The sequence below is a fragment of the Alligator sinensis genome, unplaced genomic scaffold (genome assembly GCF_000455745.1).
Source record: "Alligator sinensis unplaced genomic scaffold, ASM45574v1 scaffold628_1, whole genome shotgun sequence".
NCBI lineage: Eukaryota > Metazoa > Chordata > Crocodylia > Alligatoridae > Alligator > Alligator sinensis.
Genome location: NW_005841873.1, coordinates 2,708,102 through 2,728,068, shown reverse-complemented (window position 1 = coordinate 2,728,068; position 19,967 = coordinate 2,708,102). Strand labels below are relative to the sequence as shown.

The window sequence follows — 19,967 nt, the reverse complement described above, 5'->3', positions numbered from 1 at the left end:
GCATTTCCTGGATCAAAGGTAAATGTCTGCTCACTTCTATTTTAATCTGTGCAGTTTAGACTAACCTGCAAAGGCTGAATCAATTCAGCCTCAGGCTTTTTGACTGTCTGTACATAGCCTAGGAGTCTGTACAGCGCTTAGCACAATTGCTTGGGAGCACTGGGTAAACACGCCATGCAAATCAGTCACTTGTAACGGATGCTATTTATAAAACCCAAATGTGCACCCGCATAGAAAGATAACGTCCCCTCCAGGGCTTACAAACCTAAGCAAACACAAAGACAAAGCAGTGGAGGGATATAATGTGCAAGCAAGACAAGTTATATGCAAGGACAGGGCATTAGCATTCATATTTACTGCTCAGCTTCCTGGCTGTGTCCTCATTTGTCCCTGTCTTTTAGGGATGTCAGAACCTCCTCTTCCCTTAAATTGGGATAAAAGGAGAACTGTGAGCAGCAGCCATATAGCCCAAAGGATAATGATGGGTGAAATGACACATTTAGGAAAGGAAGAATCTGGTTCCCTGACAAACATTCAGCATGTGCAAATATTCAGCTGTGTCCCCCTGCTCGAGCATATCACCTACAAGATTTTTTTCACATCAGACTATGGAATAAACTAAAGTGTGGACTATAGGATAGGGCATCAGCCTGAAAGATTAAAAGCATCATCTATATTTCTTGAGTTATTTCAATTCAGTCCCTTTGACCACCACTAAAGGGTGATATAACGCCTTTATTTCCTACAACTCCAGTTTGAGCATAGCCCATCCTAAGGCTAATTTTATTAAGAACAAGGATATAACATTCATTTATGACACATACATATTAATTCTGACAGTTCTATAACAATGCAGTTTTATTTCCCTTGTAAAGGTTAATGCCTGAGATAAACTCTCATAACATTAAGCAAATCAATGTGCAAATACAATCATTTGCAGTTTAGAATATGGCAGGGTTAACTAACTGTTTCTTCTCTCATCACAAAAATAAATTGTTCCAAAATGCAATTATAGCAATTACAGATTTTTTTTCCCCTTAGTGGAGGCAACCATAGAAGTTTAAGGAAGCACTCACTTGTGTCTGCGTTGGCTAGAAAGGATACGAAGGTATTTAATGGAAAAAACAGAAGCTCCCTAGTCCACAAGACTACATGACTCATTCCAAGTGGCACAGGCTCCACGATAGCTTAGCAACCAACCTGACTCAGGGAAAAATGCACAGAGCAAATAGGTCAGATAAAAAAACAACGCTTCTGGATGTGAATCTGCAATGTTCTAATTTGGCTCCAGGGAAAACTCATCAGCCACTGAGTCTTTATTACACTGGACCTTTCCGTCATTTCCATTATTCCCAAGAATGAGCGTTTAAAAAAACAAAAACAAACATAGTGGTAATTAAAGGGAAAGTCTAAGCGTTGCTACTTAGATAAAAGACAAGAAGCCATTACCTATCTGAAGATCTGCTGTGACTAACTGATACCTGAAGTATGTACTTGTCTTGTATTGCTAAAAAAACCTCCTCCATCAGAAATACTTTATAGGAATGTGTGCAAATAGGAAACATGACATGATCTTCACAAGTAGCATCCAAGGTACGTGTGTCTAGCCGTCAAACTTTGGGACCCTGCAGAGGTATTCTCCTGATTTGTCCTGGCACACAGAGCTGGCAGATCTCAAGTTTCAGGTGAGGTCAGGATTTCAGACCGAAGCCAACATTTTCAAATGTGGATGGCCCACACTTTAAGCTCTCAAACTCATATTTGCACCCCCAGAAAAGTGGTCTGCTTTTCAGGAGTATGCTGATCATACTATGTCCTATTGATTTCTTTGACGAATCTTTGGAAAATAAGACCATTAATTCTGATGCCTAGATATACACCGCTGGGAATCTAATTTTAGGGATCCATTTTAAAATTCTTGGCCTGGCCAGCCACAAGGGAAACAAGAGCTCTCAGAAAAGGAAAAACCCCTTGTATTTCTAAGCAGATTCCTGATCAATTATGTGGGGTTTTTTTACAATCATTTAAAAAATAAAAGCCAATAAGGAATAGGGGAATGTTTGGATGGCACCACAGAGAACATTTTTAGTGCAGGGAATTAGCAGCAATTAATAACGATGTGGACACAGGAACATTGCACTGACAAAAACATCCGCTAGCCAGGAACTAGGTCAAGCTATATGGTGAGGACAACAAAAAACAGACTAGCGGTGGAAAAACATACAGCCTTGGCAGAAAGATATGGTGGCTGGGGAAGATCAGCTAGGGACCTCTAGAAATAGTGATGGGGTAAGTAACCAGGGAGTACTAATTGCAAGCAAGCAGAGAACTCGAAACCTTTGCCATTTTCTGACACTAACTCTAAGTCAGGCTTCTCCAGTAGCCCCATGGAAGAGGCTCCGAATGCTTGCAAAGACCTCAAAGAACATCATTAAGTCCAGCCAGAAGATCCCTATGTGCCAAATCTCCTCTACAGCAAGAGGGACCCTCCCATCCCCCAAGCCTGATCCCATTCATGGGAGCCCTCTCAGTGCCAGTATTAGGTACATCTCTGTATCTTCCCCTTATCTGTCAAATTTGTCTGGGTAGCCAAAAATTACTTGGTTGTCAGAGGCCTTCCTAGATTTAAGACATGCTTGCAAATGGAGCCTTTGGAGCTGTATAAACACCAACAGTATCAGCTGGACTGCCCCTCTTACACAGCCAGAGCCAGGGAGGTGTGAGATTATTATTTCCTTAGGACGTACAAAAGGACCTGGATTCCTGGTTACACGCAGTATGCTCTTTCCTCTCCTAAAGGCTTCTCAGACCAATGAAGCAGCCTTTCAAGAGGGTTCTGTCATCCACTGGACAATCACTTACCAGCTTATCTTCCTCCTGCTGTTGGCTAGAGGATTTTTCCACTTTTGGAACAGACTGAGACATCTTGGGGGAATCAAGGCCAGAACTGCCCTGCTCAGCATTGCAGTTGATAGTCTTCTCCTGTAACAAAAGGAGATATCGCACTGGGAACATTTGATGTTTCTACAGAGAGAAGCCAAAGATCATCCTTCAATGTTTCCAGAGATATTCCTCCATGAGAAAGAAGCTGAGATGCAAACAACCTATAGAAGTATCTTGTCAGGCTCCAAGCCTTCAGTGGTTGCCATCCTCAGGAATACATGTTGCAAGCACAACATTTTGGTATTTATTATTTTTCTATCATCGTGCTGTTATCTACTCTCCAAAATGTTCTGCTGCCTGCCTTAGGAAACAAGCGGACCTCACTGACATTCCCTTCAAGGAAGTTGCCCTCCATACAGAAGAGAATTAGATGACTCCGCGTCCCCCTAGACCCCCCACAACATTTGTGTCTCCATGCATACTCTGCACTGGAAAGAGGGCTAGAAAGGGATGGTGCCAAAGAGGACTCTATTCTAGCTCAGGGTTCACCCCTCACCCATAGCTTTTCTGCTTGGTTTAAGGTCCCTTGTTCATCTCACCAGTAGCTGAACTCCTCACCAGGAGGCTCAGGACTTTGACCCCTATATTTTGTAGAAGTAAATTGAATATTAAACCCCCAAGAAATCTTACACTTCATTGCCTTCAGTGTTTGCACACCTGTCCACGTTGCTATTGATCAGGGCCTTTTTCCATTAGTCTGGAGACGAATAATTGGGAACGCAAACATTAGGCAAGTCACGATTTTACCATGTAGTTGGAAACTATGCAGCATGAATAATAGGAACCTCTAAACCTAATCCACAACACAGGGGAATTGACAATTCAAAGGAAGGTGGCTTTTGCCAAGACTATCAAGACTGCCATGCAGTTTCAGAAAGATTTAAGAGACTATAACACACAGCAATTAAATACTAAAATAAGAGACACCTGAAATAATGCTGCAAACAAAAGAAACATTGATAAGTGACCATATATGGCAGCATCAGAATTCGGCAAATAGCTTTAGATGAAAAATATGAACAAATTCACAGAGATAACATGCTTGCTTTCCACTGTTCTCAACAAAATGTTTCAATTTTCCGTTTCAAGATTACATTTGACACAGAAATTGCCAAATGTGTGACCTCCCTCCAGGAGATCTTTTGCTTTGTTTCAAGCATATTTTTTCATTCAACCCCAAATAAAATTTTTCCTCCTCCTCCAAAAAATGAAGTGTTTGTTTTCCAATTATTTGTACAGTTCCACTCAACACACAGAAGTCTGAAGCAGTATTTATGTTAGTAATGAGTTGCAAACTTTGGATCAGATCTCAAATCTCAGTAGAGTTTGGAGCCAGGTCTCTTTCGGTTTCATATTATTAACTCAAGAAATTAATGAAGCATAATAACTACATAATTCCACAAAATGCTTGGGGCTATCATAAGAATTCAGTACTGAAAATGCCTGAACTACACTTTGTGGTTGTTTTTTTCTCTCCAAAATTGAAAGCTAAGGCATCTCTAGGTCTTCTCAGGATGCTTTTCATTCTGTATAGGTAAATAAAATGTATTTGTCACTTTAAAACTGGGTTAAGTAGATGGGTTGCCTTCACCCACCTTTTGGATTTGTCCCGTTTTGCAGGCACAATGGCCCGTTTGAATCAAGAATGCCAAGAACAGGTTCAAGAGAAATCCCCATAGGCAAGTCCACTTTTATCCAGGCTCAAGAATAAAAAATGCAACAGCATAGGCAACTCTAACAGACAACTCCACCTTCACTTTGCTTTTATAAAGAAGCCACTTTACATAATACAAATTATTTCAAATCTATCAAAAATTGAGTAGTGAGAACATGCACACACGTTCTATATATTCCACAAAGTGAATTTTGACCACTCAACATGCTTTAATGGCAAAAAAGCAATCTGCTGAGTCAATGTAGATTTAAAAGGAAGGGGAAAGAAGGTCACAGCTTCTCTCCCAGGAAAACTGTTTCCCTAAATGCAATGGAATAGATTGAGTGCTTCAGTTCCAAAGAAAAAAGCAAGCTGTAGGTTCAAAAAACAAGCAAGCTGTTTTGTTACCAAGCCCCTGTACCATGCATACACCATTTGGATCATCCTGTTTAACCAACACAATTAAAATACATAGTAAGCAAAGTTATTTTTACAGCCTGTGGATACAGAAGCAGAAGAGCTCCATTTAAGCTTCCTGCAGCTGCTGAAGAGACCAATAAAACACAAAGTGTGACTGCTCCTACTAATAAGCAACATGCAAAGTTTTCTATCTAATGCATTCTTAGTTGTCCATGCGGGATTGAAAAGCTGTTGTCTGTGGGATACAAATTAAAGACTCATGCTTGAGATAGGAGCTTGCTAATGTCCATAGCACTTGTGCCATATAATGGAATGTAAATACACTGACCGACATCCATCTGCAGTGAGTATTCATTATATCATGCTCTTTGCAAGGGCAAAAGATAAACCATTTGCTCAGCAGAAATGGTTCGCAAATAGAGAACATTCTTTGTGAATTTGCAAATATGAAAGAAACAGCTACCATTACTGCTGTTGTAGGAATTGTGTTATATAGCACAGCACAGGAATATTTCTATTAATTTTGGTGGTAGCTACACTGGACACTTCATGACTATTTCAGATCTCCATGCCTGGTGACAGCTTCCATCACCAGCCACGGAGGAAAGCCTCAATGGCCTTGCTTTAGCCTCCTTTAGCTTGTGCAAGAACTGAACTAGGCAATGTGCACATGTCCTACTTTCCAGGGGCTCACTTACTTGCCCATTATTAATAGCAACTTTTACCAAGTCTTTGTTACTTCTTAAAAGTAAAATTTTTAAATTTGCTTTTTTGGGAGAACTGTACAGAATTTTCCAGCACTTTAGTTTGCTTTATAGGTCTTCTGCATCTCTAAATTGTGTCATAATCTGCAGTGCTCCTGCTCTATCAGTCCACTAACCATTTGAACTACTCTGGATTTTAGCATCCAGGGCACACACTGTAACGAGATCAGTTGCCAATACCTACTTCCACTTAAGTAACTGGAAAGGAATCCATTGATTTCAGGAAGAGTTAATTTGGCTCCTTCCAGAGGAAATGAAACCCAACCAAGACAAAAAAGATCTAGCTCTGTTTCCCAAAACTATACAGATGTGAACAACATGACTTTTGTAAATTTAAAAAAAAAGAAATTAGAAATTACTCAGGCCCCCTCTACAAATTACACTTATGCTATGATTAACAATTATGGAATAAATGGTAAGCATGCTACATGTGCAACCCATTTAAGGCACCATAAAATGGCAAACCACCCATAAAATGCTCTACATATAATTAAATATGTATCTAAAAATGTTCTACATATTAAATTGAATATGTACCAGATACACCCTGGGGCCAACAATGAGCTGATTGTTCGATCCAGTCAGAGACTTCACCAGGGACTCAAACTGGTTTTGGTGGGAATAAGGGCTCGGACCAACCATCTGCTGGTTGTCAAGACCCCAGTACAGTTCCTACCAAAACCGACAGTCAGCGGGTTGTTGGTCCTGGCCCTGGACCTGAGGGCACCTGGCTTTCAGTTTGCCAGTGCAGGGTAAGCCCAGCATCATGTAAAAAGGGCACAATTGGGATTTGATCTCTGATCCCAAAATCATGCCTCCTGCCATGCACGTGTAACAAGGTGCAATTGTTAGGATCAGGGATCAGATCCTATGGTGCCTTTAAATGAACATGTGTCAGGGGCCTAAGAAAAATCTCAAACACAAGGGATATAAACTCAACCACTGTAAACTAGTAGTATAGCTCCACTGAAGTAAAGGGAGCTATACTTAGGTACATCAGCAAAGGATCTAACTCAGGATTTAAAAAAAAAAAAAAAAAATCTCCCTCAGGGTCAAGCCTATCAAATAATAGTCTTTAATAATTTCCTAAGGCATGCTTGAGAACTAATGTGCACCTTAATAAAACACTTCAATGTGCACTTCAATTGTTTATTGAAAATATCAATGAAATTAGATAATAAAAACAGATTAACTAAAGCACATTTGTTCGCATTGAGCAGTTTCAGAAAACTGGTGAAGATTTCATTAAACTTTTGCCTGAAACCAAACTTTCTTCTGACCCTCAAATGTTAGCAGAACGAAAATGAAGTCATGCTTTACAGAAAATAAATTATCAAGAGAAATGCTGACAAAATGTTAACGTAAATGCACTGCTAATATAGCATTCCTATAAAACCACAATGGTATTTAACGGTCTTGGTTTTATTTAATCTATAATTCACTTGTTTCAGGTTATAGTGAAGATAGCTGAAGATGAGAGGTTGGCCCCTCGACTTGGTTGGACTCTTGAGGAAGGCTTTCTTAAGTGAGTATGCTGTATAGGAACGGGGCCTAGAATTGTGCTTTATGATTTTTCAAAATAGGCATCAGTGATCCTTTTTTTTTTTTTTTTTTTTTAAAGGAAAGTGAATATAAAACAAACTGTTCAGCAATATTCTGATATATTGGAAGGAAAATGTTCTGAACCAATGTAATTAGAGAGCCTCATTATTTTCTAAATACTTGTTGTAAATAATGCTTCAGATAATTACTTCATTAGGTTCCAAAACACTGGCCTTTCTTTCCCTCTGAGATTTGTCCTACTACACCTACTTTCAATTATTTACAAAAAGAGAAAATCAGAAACAGTGTGCTGGAAATTCAATGTGCATTTCTTAAATAAATCAAATTTAGAATCAAGCTGTTGTGAAGTACTATGTGGATTTTGGGAAAGTTAAAGGTTATTTTGAATTTGGAGTATTTTGTGAACAATTAGTATAGTTTCTCCAAACAGCACTCCAACTTAATTTGGTTAGATTGGTCTGCAGAAGTAATATTAATCAATTTAAAGATGGTCAATTAATTCCCAGTCAGGGTAAGGTATCGACAATGAAGGAATGGTCGAACTCTAATTCTTGACATAAGTGCTCAGAGAAGGATCCATATGTCTAAATATTTAGGGAATAACAGTCTAGATTATTTTAACAAACTGGGATCAACATATAAGGCAGGATTCAAAAGTTTGAATGCTATATCTGAACAAACAGTTGTCATCAGTTATAAGCCCATATTCATAGGTATTGCTAGTACACACACGTGTACATTATCACACACAAATACATATAGACCCACTGAAGAAGGTAATATATGTTGAAATCTAGATTCAATGCAAGAACAAATAAGAGCAATACAAGCATTGGCCAAACCAGAGAGAAAGTATCAGACCAAGCAGAAAAATGGGTACAATTATCAATCCTTGCAGCAAGGCATTGGACTGAACAGACAATAAAGCTTTATCCAAGTATGAAAAATGAGTTTATATTTTTTCTACAACAGCGTTCCTCCACCAGCATTGCCAATGGGAGAAACTGAGGTAGAAACTACAGATGCCATTGTAAAATTTCCCTTGTGAGTGATCCAATTCTGATCCACTGGAATGGCTACACGACAACTCAGTGATTCAAGTATTAAGCTGCATTAACCAGAAAATTATAACTACAATTTCACTCTGTTCCCCAAGCTTATGTTTTCATTGAAAACTTGAGATGAAGACTTTCTTCCAGTACCTTGCAGGCATGTTTCTTAAATCCTTTCAAGAAATTGGCATTAAAAAAAATCTGACCTGCAAATTAGAGAGAAAAATGCAAATGCAATCCTGATCACAGAAAGAGAGAAAAAAAAATATTCCATGCTTTTCAAATCCTAAATTTAAAGGCAGAGAAGATAAAAAGAATAATGTTCAATTGCAAGCTAAATGTGAGACATTTATTTCAGGGCACAGTGGCTGGTACCACCAGCATTAAGATTCAACAGCTGTTACAGGAATGAGTAATGTTAGACAAGATGCCCCTTGGGAATAGGATCTCCAAAGTTATTTTTAAAGGTATTATTATTAAAACAAATAAGTCTCAAAACACTTGTTTTTCCTGTCACAATGATTTCATATGAGAGATTATCCTATGCCAAAAAAAGAATGACAATGCACTATTCACTAATAGTCCCAGTTGGAAACATGACATTTTCCCCTTTATCAATAGAGCAGGGTTAGCTTGGGCAACAGCAAAGAAAAGTGCTCTCTTATACTGTGTGAAAGGACTGTGGCCATTGACTCCTGCTTTGCCAAGATGAGTAGCGAAGGGCAGAGCAACCTGTGATGGTAACGCGTGTACCCTTACCACCAGGTATTGAACCACAAGCCCATTTTTATGGTAATAATCTACTGCACTCACAGAATAACAGCCTTTGCTCACTTGGCTGAATTTGATCCAGAAGTACTCCATACTCTTATCCAGGAAAGCTCCATACTCTATTTTATCACCTTCCTGAGCTATTTAAAAGTTGCGTTCTTTAAAAGGAGAGAAAGAAACCATGAAAAACTATGAACTGCTATATCTTGCAAAGCAACATTTTATATTTCACCAGAGCTGTTTAACACAATAGTATCAGCCTATGTGATCTATACAGCCTACAGCTTGTCAAATAGCAACAACATTTTCTATGCACAAAAGGGTAAATGTTTTTAGAAGGCTGCTATTGACTCCTAAACCTTTCACTGCAGAGGTCTTAATTGTTAAGAGATGCCAGCTGGTTTTGAATGGATGGTCAAGTACATACTGAGAACATTTCCATGATCTTCACTTGGAATGAAGATGTCAATGTCTTTTCATGCCTTTCCATGAACCAACTTTTCTGACCAAATATAAAAGTAGATTTAATACAGTTTTAAAAGTTGATATTTATTAACTTAGCTACAGACTTTCAAAAGGATTTTGACAGAGGTCACTGGTAAGAACAAAACCAAGAGATGCAAGTTTACATCATATATTAGAACTTGGTCCAAATCCAGAGAAAGTAAAAACTGAGTGAGAACAAATAGTAAATGTTTAACTTGATAAACTTGGGTTGGTGTTTGGAGTGGTTGATAGATTTGGCCTTCTAGATGACCCTTCAGAAGTTGCCCAGGACTCACTGCGGAGAGGTATCTATCGTGTACCCCACTCTATCTTCTGAGATGCCCTGTAGCACCACAATCCCTCCACAAGATTTGGCAACATCAACACCAGAAGCAGTGGCATGTGCAAAATATTGGGAGCAGACCATATACCAAGCATAGACTGGAGACACGACAACAAAGACGACGACTTGATAAAAGGTTAAGTGTCACAAGATTTTGTACAGGAAGGGCTGTTGCTTTATGTATAATCAATCAAATACTGGAGAGAGAAGAAGGAAGGGATACAAGCTGCAGAATCTGTTAGGAAGCTAATAAAACTAGGTGAAGCAGGCTGTTAAAATATATTGCTAGCAAATAATACTGCAGACTGATGGAAATAGTTTGACATATGTGCATATTAGAGGATCTCAGATTAAGAGCAGTCACTCAAAAAAGGTGCTAGATATTGCTGAGTCCATTGTAGAGATTTCTGTGCGCCCTGCTAAGTCAAAGAGAGGGAAAATAATGAAAATATTGCGCCATTATTATATAAAATCAGTGGGTTGTCCTCAAGATACACTCATGTGTCAGGGTATAAGCCAGTCACTAACTGAATAGGGTTAGAAAGACATTTAAGAAAAGAGATTGTTTCCAAAACATGAGTAAAATCAGTAAATGTACAATTTTCAGTAAGCAACATGGGGGCTTCCTGCTTTTTTTCCTTTGATGCTTCTAGCATCAGTCACTAGCAGAAACAAGAAACTGGGCTAGGTAGTAGATCGACAACCGATCCAATCCAACACAGCATTATTCTATACTACAGTGACTTACTATAAAGAAAAATAATCATATACCAGCAGGTCTTACACAGTGACGTACACCAGATTCTGTGGTTGTTCTCTGAGACTGCATTACATGAGAGCTGTTGGTCAGTGTAGACTCCATGACATTTCCAGTGTCTTCCCCCCATTACACTACTGAGCATCTCATACATTACTACAGAACTTCAGTATTTAGTCTGCACAGATCAATTTTGTGAACTGAATAAATATTATTAAACCATGTTCTAATGATTAGGGGTTAAGACTAAGTTTGTAACATTATTGCAGATAATCAGTCAAAAATACCTTGCTCTATTAACTTTCCACACACCTCCTTATTTGTGAAATAGAATTACTTCAACAGAAACTCTACCTTTTTGGTGCATCTTCAGTGTTGCCTTGCAATTTTCATTGCTTGACAGCCTAAGATTAAATGGGTTTGGATAATAATTCCTGGCTGGATTTTTTGCTTTTAGCGAATGAGACAGGATCTTGAGGGCTTCACTCTAATGGTGTGGACAAAGTTTCAATTTTCAATGACAATAAACTACATTTCTAGCTAATCTTTACTGCCACTTTAACACAAATGTGGATGAGAATTTGATACTGAATCAGCATTTCCTATTCTATTCAAGTTCTTGGTTCCATCCATATGAGTTGTATCCATTCTCTCCGAATCATTATCATGAATTTTGCAAATATCACAGTGAGCAACTTCATATGAAAAAACTGAGAAAACCCAGCAAATACTGAGTTTAACCTCAAGACTGTTCCTTCTCACTCCATATAATGTCTTGGTAGTGTCGCTTCATAAAATACACTAGTTTTAGGCCCTGGCTCTAAGTGGATGGTAATAACCACAACCGGAGGAAGGACCCCAGTACAAGTGCTGGAATTCATTGCTTTCTTGCTACTTTACATTATCCCCATGTTTTGGGATTTTTGTTTGCAGAGCCTGGATCAGCATCCAACCATTTCTCCCTTTAAAACTTTTATATTAAAAATAAAATAGAAATGAGACAGACTCTTAAATCATTTACAGGAAGAGATGGATCATGATTGGGAGCCAGTACATCGGGTACAATGACAGAATACACATCAGGTTGCCAAGTCTGTATTCCAGCCCCATGCACATGAGCTATCAAATGCATTATTCTAGGGAGCAGTACAAAGAGTAACACTGCAAAACCCCGACAAAGAGCTCTGCAGCCTAAAATTTTGGTTTTAAATGATTAAATCAGTCATGTGAAATTGTTCAGAAAATGAATTCTGAAATGAAATAACATTTCTCCAAAGCACCAAATGAATGGGAGTAATGGCAGAGGAAAGTGCTTTATCATTACTGAATGCATAATTGATAGGAGATTACAACTATTATAAGATGAAAATATGAATTTCTTCCCATCAGGACTAGGCATCTATGCCATCTGTTGTCCTCCAAAATTTAACGTAATTGGACAAGAGAGCCAGCACACCATTTTTTCCATAACAGTCCTTTGTAACAGTCAACATAGGGTCAGGTTCAACCCTTACCTACAGAACTAAAGGTGACTGATGGCTGAGAAAGATGCATCACCCAGTGGTTTAAACACAGGAACGCCTGCAAACAAATTCCAGTGCTGACACGCATTTTTTTTTTTTTTTTTTGGGGGGGGGGGGGGGGGTCACGAAGTCACTTTACATCTCTATCCCAATTCCCACATCCCTTAATGTTATCATCTCAGTCACATCATGGGGATTATTTTTGCAAGACACTTTGAAGATGAAACCTGGTATTTTCCAAAATTACTCGAAGTAACTGGACTCCCAGGTCCCTTAACAAAACAGAAACTGGGCACTCAATTCTCTTTACAAGCCATTCTGATAATCTGACCCTGTAAATAATTCATATGGCTCAGTAGGAGGGCACAACTCCAGCTGACGGGAAATTTGGCCAGAGTGCATTTCTTTCCTCCTGTCAAATAATCAGAAAAACGAGTGCTTAGTTTTCCAAACACGCACACAAAAAAAAAGACTACTATTACGTTTGAAATGGTAATGGCACATGATCTGGCAAAATAAAAAAATTCCCATAGGTATAAGTACTTTGTTTCTCACCCATAACTGTTAAACACGAAAGAAACATTAACACAATTATTTCACTGTATTGAAAATTCCTTTGCCTTTCTCTTAAGCTTCTTTTTATAACATTTTGGCCATTTCCTTTCAGCTGGTCAAATGTAAAAGGAAGCCCAGCTCTCTATTCTCTTCCAAGGCTTCCTGTGAGTCTCAGGCAAATAACATCTACTCAGGACCTGGATCCAAGTAAAGTGCCTTAGTTAACTTAATTAAGTCTAAAGTGCATGGTAGCTAAGGATGTGAAAAGATCACACCCCCAGCTGATACAGCTATACTAGCAAAACCCCAGATATAGACACAGCTGAACTGAGGGAAGGGGGTCATTCAGGGAGATGGTATAATTATATCAGCCCTCAAGTAATGGGAAACGCTGAGCTGCAGTATAATGGTGCTTTGTTTTCTCTCCAAAATCCTCCCTCTCCAAAATCATCCAAATATGATAAAACAAATATTGGAAAGTTTCTTTTTCATGGTTGCTTAAGGCTGTGGCCTGTAATTTGTCCAAAAAAAAAAAAAAAAATCTTAAAGTTTTAGCTAAAAAAAAACTCCAGGGGGGCAATACTAATCGATGTAACATTCAGATATGCAGTACTTGTACAAAGCCCGTGAAACCAGAATAAAGCTTTTGTTCTAAAGTTCCACACTATATTTAAGAATCCAGTGTTTCAGGGTACGGCCCTGCCCCAGAGAACTACACAGCGAGCCACCTGATACCTTCATAAACGCACTAATATTTATCAAGATCATGTTAAACAATTCAGGAACCCCCCCCCCCCACAAATTCCAGACCCATCTAAAATGCAACAAACTAACAAAAGTTACTACATGCTCTACCATATTGGTACTACCATGCTGCATTTTCTAGAAGCTGTTAGCGAATGTCTCCACGTACTTCAAGAATCCTAGCTCTAACTCCTGTATTGGTACTCTTCAGACTAGAGGGTTCATTACTCCAAACACGTTCCAAATAATTTTATTATTGCATAACAGAGGGCCCAAGTCTGAATGAGAATTAAAGGCATACTTTCTTTTGAACTGTAAAAGTCACCAGTTTTGTATGCTGCAGCATCAGACAAGCATGCAGCTGAAATAATGTTGAAAAGTCTGTTTCAGCTGGCTGAATATATATTACACGACTGCAATTTTGTTGTTGCATAAGGTTTTGCATTTGTTGAGTCACTATGCAAGCTGATGGACATGCACTCTACTAGTTTGGAGTTGGTCAGTATTCTCCTTTCCTCAAATCATAGTAAGTACCAGATGGTGACCAAACACCGTCTTGCGTGCCATCGTACAATGGAAACAACACTGAAAAACAACTGTACAGTTCTTGTTTAAGAAATGGCCTGTTGTCTTCCAATGAAAACAGTCAAATACATTTATAGTTATTTGTGACTGGGAATAACTGCTCAACAGCAGACACTGTACCATCTCCCGCTTTCCCCTGTTCACAATAAATTTGTTTGAGCACAGTCTCTAGAGACAGAATAAAGCCTTGGCTACAGTAGGCAAACATCACAATGATCTTTTTCAGTACTTACCATTGCTACTCTATTTTCCCCTTTGTGAAAAAAATATCCAAGAAAAGCTTTTGTTCTTGCACACCTGAGATTTTATTGTGTATTCCTTAGATTATATGGTCTTTTTATTCCAAATCTCTGCTCGTAAAGACTTGGCTGTTGACAGAAACGGACTTTGCATGTTTGATAATGTTAACCAAAATAGATTCTGTGACTGGTACTAAGCAATTGAAGAACCAATCGCTGTCCATGACAAAAAAGCTTGAGTTGCTTCACAGGTGCAAAGACTGACCCACTGACCCGAGTATGAGGAAGAGTGCCATGGTTATTTTTGGAAAGGCATATGAGTCACAAGAACATATCAGAGTACATTTAATATTGGTTAACTGGAGGCTGATGAACTTCCAAAGTTCTTATTTTGTGCCTGTTTGTCCGAATAGGAGAGGAAGGGAAGAAGCAGACCTTGATTTCCACAGAAAAGCTCATCTTTTTATCATTTTTATACAGCTCAAGTTGTGATCACTCCTTTGCCAGTCTCACCATTACTATATCCGTCTCCCCCTGGCTTTTCCTAGTTTAATTGGGCTGCCGTTAATTGAAAAACACTGCAGTGTAGTAGTAAACGGATGGGGCAATGGAAAAGGTGCTACCCTTGAGCTGGAGCATGCAGTGGTTACTCATGTTCATTTGGGTGAAAGTTTAAAGACCCACCTAACCATAGTGTTATAATATGATGTGTCGTATAGGTAGGTGCCTAATCTGTTTTTTCCTAAAACCAAGAATAGAAACGGAGGCTTAGTGTCTTAACTAATATTCTAGGTCTTTAATAGACCAGAATTCTCAAAACAGAATTATTCATCTCTCCCGCCTATACAGTTGGTTCAATAAAAGTTATCATCAAAAAACAAACGTCCCCTCATACATCCCCTGGGCCATCAAGGCTACAACAGCCAGCACTCCAACCATAGCATCTCATGTTTTACTCAGGCACTCATCCCTGTAGCATGAGTACCTAAACATTAGCTTATGTTTACCGTGCCTCTGTGCTGCGGTGGTATTCTCATGTTACAAATCAGACTGATAAACAGAAAAAGTCAAGTTAAAATAACGCATTGATTTTGGATGCCCGATTTGAGGCATCTAGAACCTGATTTTTCAGAGCAATTGGCTCTTACTCCATTCAAAACACATCACTTGTGACAACCGAGTGCTTGCCTTGGTGATCAGAATGATTATTATTATTTTTTGCATGTGGATGCCAGGAGTTTCCTTTTTTTGAACGCAAACTGAAAAAAAAAAAAAAAACCATTCCAAAAATTCCAGCAGTGGCACTGCATTAACACCTACCTTGTACAGCAGGCGGCGCAGAGGCTGCTTCAGCCCTGCCAGACCTTTGTCTCGTACTTGACCTACTGGAATCAACTCAGAGGAGGACAACCTACTACTGCTACTTACACCTGTGCAAGGGTGGAGATGCACACTTTGCTGGAGGATTTCACAGGTAGTTGCTGGAAGCAGAGAAGTGGCAGGCATTGGGAATCTTAGATTTCAGTCCAAACTTTGGAGGACGCATGCTCTAGCAGGCAGACTTCTCCAGCTCATCCATGTTTAGCTTTCTGCTCCATGCTTTTAACCTGCCTCAGGCCCTGTGCCCTACCTCTCCCACATGATACCTCCATGTCCACCCCCAGTGGTCTCCACTGCTCAGACTCCCCATTCCAGCATCAGTCTGTTTTCATCTCTCCCTCCAGCCTTGCTGTTTAAGTCCTAATCTTACCACTTGCTCATATGCTCCCAGGCTTAGTCCCTCGCCATACTCTGTCCCAATCTTCTTGCTCAGTATTTATATCCTCCAGCCTGCTGATTCACTTTCTTTCCTCCACTCCAGCTCCTAATCCTGTTATCAAACCTTTGCTCTTTGTCCAGTCTCACTCTGCCTATGCTACTTGCCTCTCTGGCTCCTCATCATAATCTCTATGTCCCATCCCAGCCAAGTGGATCTTAATATTCCCCTTGGCTCACTAGGCTGCTTCTCCCAGGTCTCTCTACACTCATTCAAACAGTCCCAGCTTCACCATACTTCTTGGTTCTCCTTCCTGTTACAATATTCTTGTCCACCCAGCCCCTTTTCCCTTCAACGTCCCGTTTTACCAGATTCCCTTGTTTCGGGGCCAGCCCCATCACAGCAAAGCAGCTGAGAGCAGCCACTGTAGGGGATCTCCAGCTTTCATAGCTTGCTGCTGAAGCGTGCTCAGTTGCTCTGCAGGACCAGCAGTTTAAGCTTGTAACCCCAGGAGCTGTGAGGGTCAAGCACGCGCTCAGGAAGGATGGACTCTTGAGAGTTTTTTTCTGCACGCTCACTAGAGATCATATAGCTGCTGAAGTACTTTTCAAAGGTTTCAAAATGTAGGTGGATTTCCTCAATGACAGCAAGGACATATCCATGACATTTCCAGTCCCTGTGGCAGAGAGCCAGCATGTTAAATGTCAGCCCAAAGGATCTAAAGTTTTGCTAAATTACGAGAAACTGAAGCATGAGGCAACTTGATAAACAATATGGCAAGTGCTTAGCTTTTATGGAGAATACTGAAGTATTTACCAGGAAACAGATATGCTTCCAAGGCCATGCTCCTACGGCCAGAAACAACAGATTCAAACCTACGTGGGTATGCTCACTTGTGCCTAGCCTTTCCAGCATTATTAACAGGATACAAAAACAACTTTGAGTAGGCACATCATATTTCAAAGTGTTAAATTAGACCATCCTTTAAACATGGCAAGTAATATGAAATGGTCTATTTTCTTTGCTATATACTAAAGCAGGGGTGGGCAAAGTCTGGTCTCTGGGCCAGATCCGGCCACCAGTGGACTCCATTTCCCAGCAGCTCCTGCCTGCATGGCTGGGGTCTGGAGCCCCCAGCCACAGCTGCGCTGTGATATTGCAAGACTGGGGTTGCCATGGAAACTGGCCCCAGCAGCACTGGTAGGGTACCCGGCAGGGCAGGGCAGGGGGCTGCTCTGGAGCCACTGGGATCTTGTGGAGGGGGCAGCTTGGTCTGGGGCCAAGGCAGAGCCGCAATGTGCAGCCTGCACCCTCCGGGCAGGTGCGCTGAGACAGCAGATGGTGGCTGTGCCCTGGCTCGGGACCATGCTGTCGCTACTGCAAGGAGCCAGGGCAGGGGTGCGCAGGCAGTGGATCGCGGCTCAGCCCTGGCCCCGACCAAGCTGCCCCCACCACAAGATCCTAGCGGCTCTGGACCAGCCCCCTGCCCTGTCCTGCTGCGCACCCTGCCAGTGGGCTGGGGCCGGTCTCCGTGGCAACCCCAGCCTTGCACTATCACAGCACAGCTGGGATCGCGATGGAGACCGGCACCAGCCATGCAGGCAGCTGCTGTTGGGAAATGGAATCCAGCTGCTGGCCAGATCCTCCATTTTGCCCACCCCTGTACTAAAGGCTAATGAAAGATCATCTTGGAGAACATTTAAAAAAATGCTTAAGTGACTTTTGAACCCTACCTAAGCCCATTTTCAAAATAGATATAGGAGTTATGTCACTTTTCAACATGGGACTTAAACACCTTTGAAAGTGTTATGCCATATATTGCCAACATGTTGGAAAAGCTGTGATTGATAATACTTTCTCCTTGAAAACCTGCACACAATTATTTTAAGCCAATGAGTTCATGCTTTCAAACAGGTGATTTGTGTGTCAGAAACAGCTGCCCCAATGGGATGATTTACGGCCAGAGTCCAATTCCCTCCCTCATATGGTACAGAACCTTACCGAGTTGGAAATCCCATGGAAGTCAACACGATGTTTCATGGAGTAACACTGATCAAAATGAATAAGATTACCATGATTTAGCTCTTCGTGATCCAAAAGACCTGATTTGCGAGCAGCAGCAGCAATTTTTGGGGGGTGACCTCTTTTACTGGACCAATGGAATGAGTCACCTGAGGGAGTGCACCTTGAGCCTGAAATCTTGTCTAAAATTTCTACCAACTATGCAGCTGGTCAAATAAAAGATTATCACCTCAAAAACCCTTGCTTCTTGCATATTTATGGGACTATCACAGCTACAATATCACTCCAAGAATACCACGACAAAATGTTGATTTGAGGTCTTAATTTAAGCCAGAGATGTAGAAATGGAAGCCCCAGGTCTTAATAATAAATCAATACTCACTGCAGAGCCATTCAGGAACTCCCTTGCTTTCCCTTCTCTCAGTTATTAGGAGTTACCAGCTTTAGTTTTCTCTCGCGTAAGTACCCCAATCTACGGACATAAATGTGTAAATACAGAACTGTTTTTATTAAAATGAGCAGTGCCAATGTCTTCAAAATGTGTTCATTAAAAATAATTTCCTGTTTCACCTCATGGGATGGCTTCATTAAGTTACCAATATCAGTGATTGCACATTGGGGCCTAATAAGAGATTTTTGTAAAGGAAACGCTTGAGGCTACGGCCTTTTCTCTCCTATTCTACGGAACACCAGTTTTTGGATCTTTACAAAAGCTTTAATTAATATACACACCAGTTTTTGGATCTTTACAAAAGCTTTTTTTAATATCCCATCCACACATCCACACATTTCCAACAGCCTGTGTAAACATTAATAATATATTCAACATAATAACAATCACAAATAAAGTATTGTTTAGATAAGTTTAATTGTACATAGGGGCTTAAAGATTTTTCCATAAAGTTTTACCAGAAATTAGTTCTTTGTTTTTGAAGAGACAAAGAAATAGGTATGTGGCGTTGTGTAGAATGTTTATATAGATATACAACGCCACATACCTATTTCTTTGTCTCTTTATGTGGCTATATCTATATATATAGATATATAGCCTATATATATATAAAAAAATGGATTTGAGGCAATTATATAACAAAGTACTACATGATCTAGGCAATTGATATTACTGATAAAGAATCACTTGTACATGAACAGATAAACCACAAAATTATTATATGCAGTTGGCATTTTGTGGGATGACTGAAATGACAGCATGGAGTATTTCCTGAACTAAAATTTTCTGTAAATTCCTATAAATAAGTTTTACTTGTAAAAAATAATAGAAAACAAAGCTAGACAATAAAAGGCATTCTACTTAAGAACTGAATATTAAGGCAAACCAACCTCATCAGTACTTTTACACAAAGACCCCCTCATAACCCACTGAAGACTTCTCAGATTCCAACAGAGGGTTAAAAGAAAAATGTTCACTGATGATAAAATTTCAGTAAACTTAAAAGAGTCCATGACTATTTTTTTTTTACAAGTTTGTTTAGGACTAGCTATAAATCAGAAGAGAAATTCACAGTACATTTGGGCAGTATCGTGCAGGAATACTCCTCAATAGATGCTATATGTTGTAAGCATTGTTGAATACTAGGAAGCAGTTAAATGGGCTGTATTCTGAAAGCTACATTTTAGTGTATAACGTGGATCTCAGATATTTTAAATAAAAATATATCTTAATGTTTAAGGATTTAGTAAACTGCAAGAAAAAGAAAATTTTACATTTAACATCATCTCCAAGGAGAGTAATATTTTCAATCATAACGAACAAAGTTTTAGGCCAGGTA

At 39.7% G+C, this 19,967-nt stretch overlaps 1 protein-coding gene across 17 annotated transcripts in view; it reads right to left on the bottom strand.

Moving 5' to 3' along the window:
• Positions 1-16,601, bottom strand: part of RIMBP2 (RIMS binding protein 2) — a 325,140-nt gene extending 308,539 nt beyond the window's left edge. For 5 of the 17 annotated variants that reach the window (XM_025195719.1, XM_025195725.1, XM_025195744.1 and 2 more), the window contains exons 1-2: positions 15,828-16,123; positions 2,863-2,982 (exon numbers count right to left, since the gene is read on the bottom strand). In XM_025195719.1, coding sequence (XP_025051504.1) covers positions 2,863-2,982; positions 15,828-15,905 — 198 coding nt within the window. In that variant the 5' untranslated portion in view covers positions 15,906-16,123. Of the gene's footprint in view, positions 1-1,076; positions 1,082-2,862; positions 2,983-11,107; positions 11,241-14,393; positions 14,555-15,827; positions 16,125-16,523 lie in introns of those variants that run through there. The other 12 variants (XM_025195764.1, XM_025195767.1, XM_025195779.1 and 9 more) reach the window with 9 other exon arrangements.
• Positions 16,602-19,967: the final 3,366 nt, after the last annotated feature.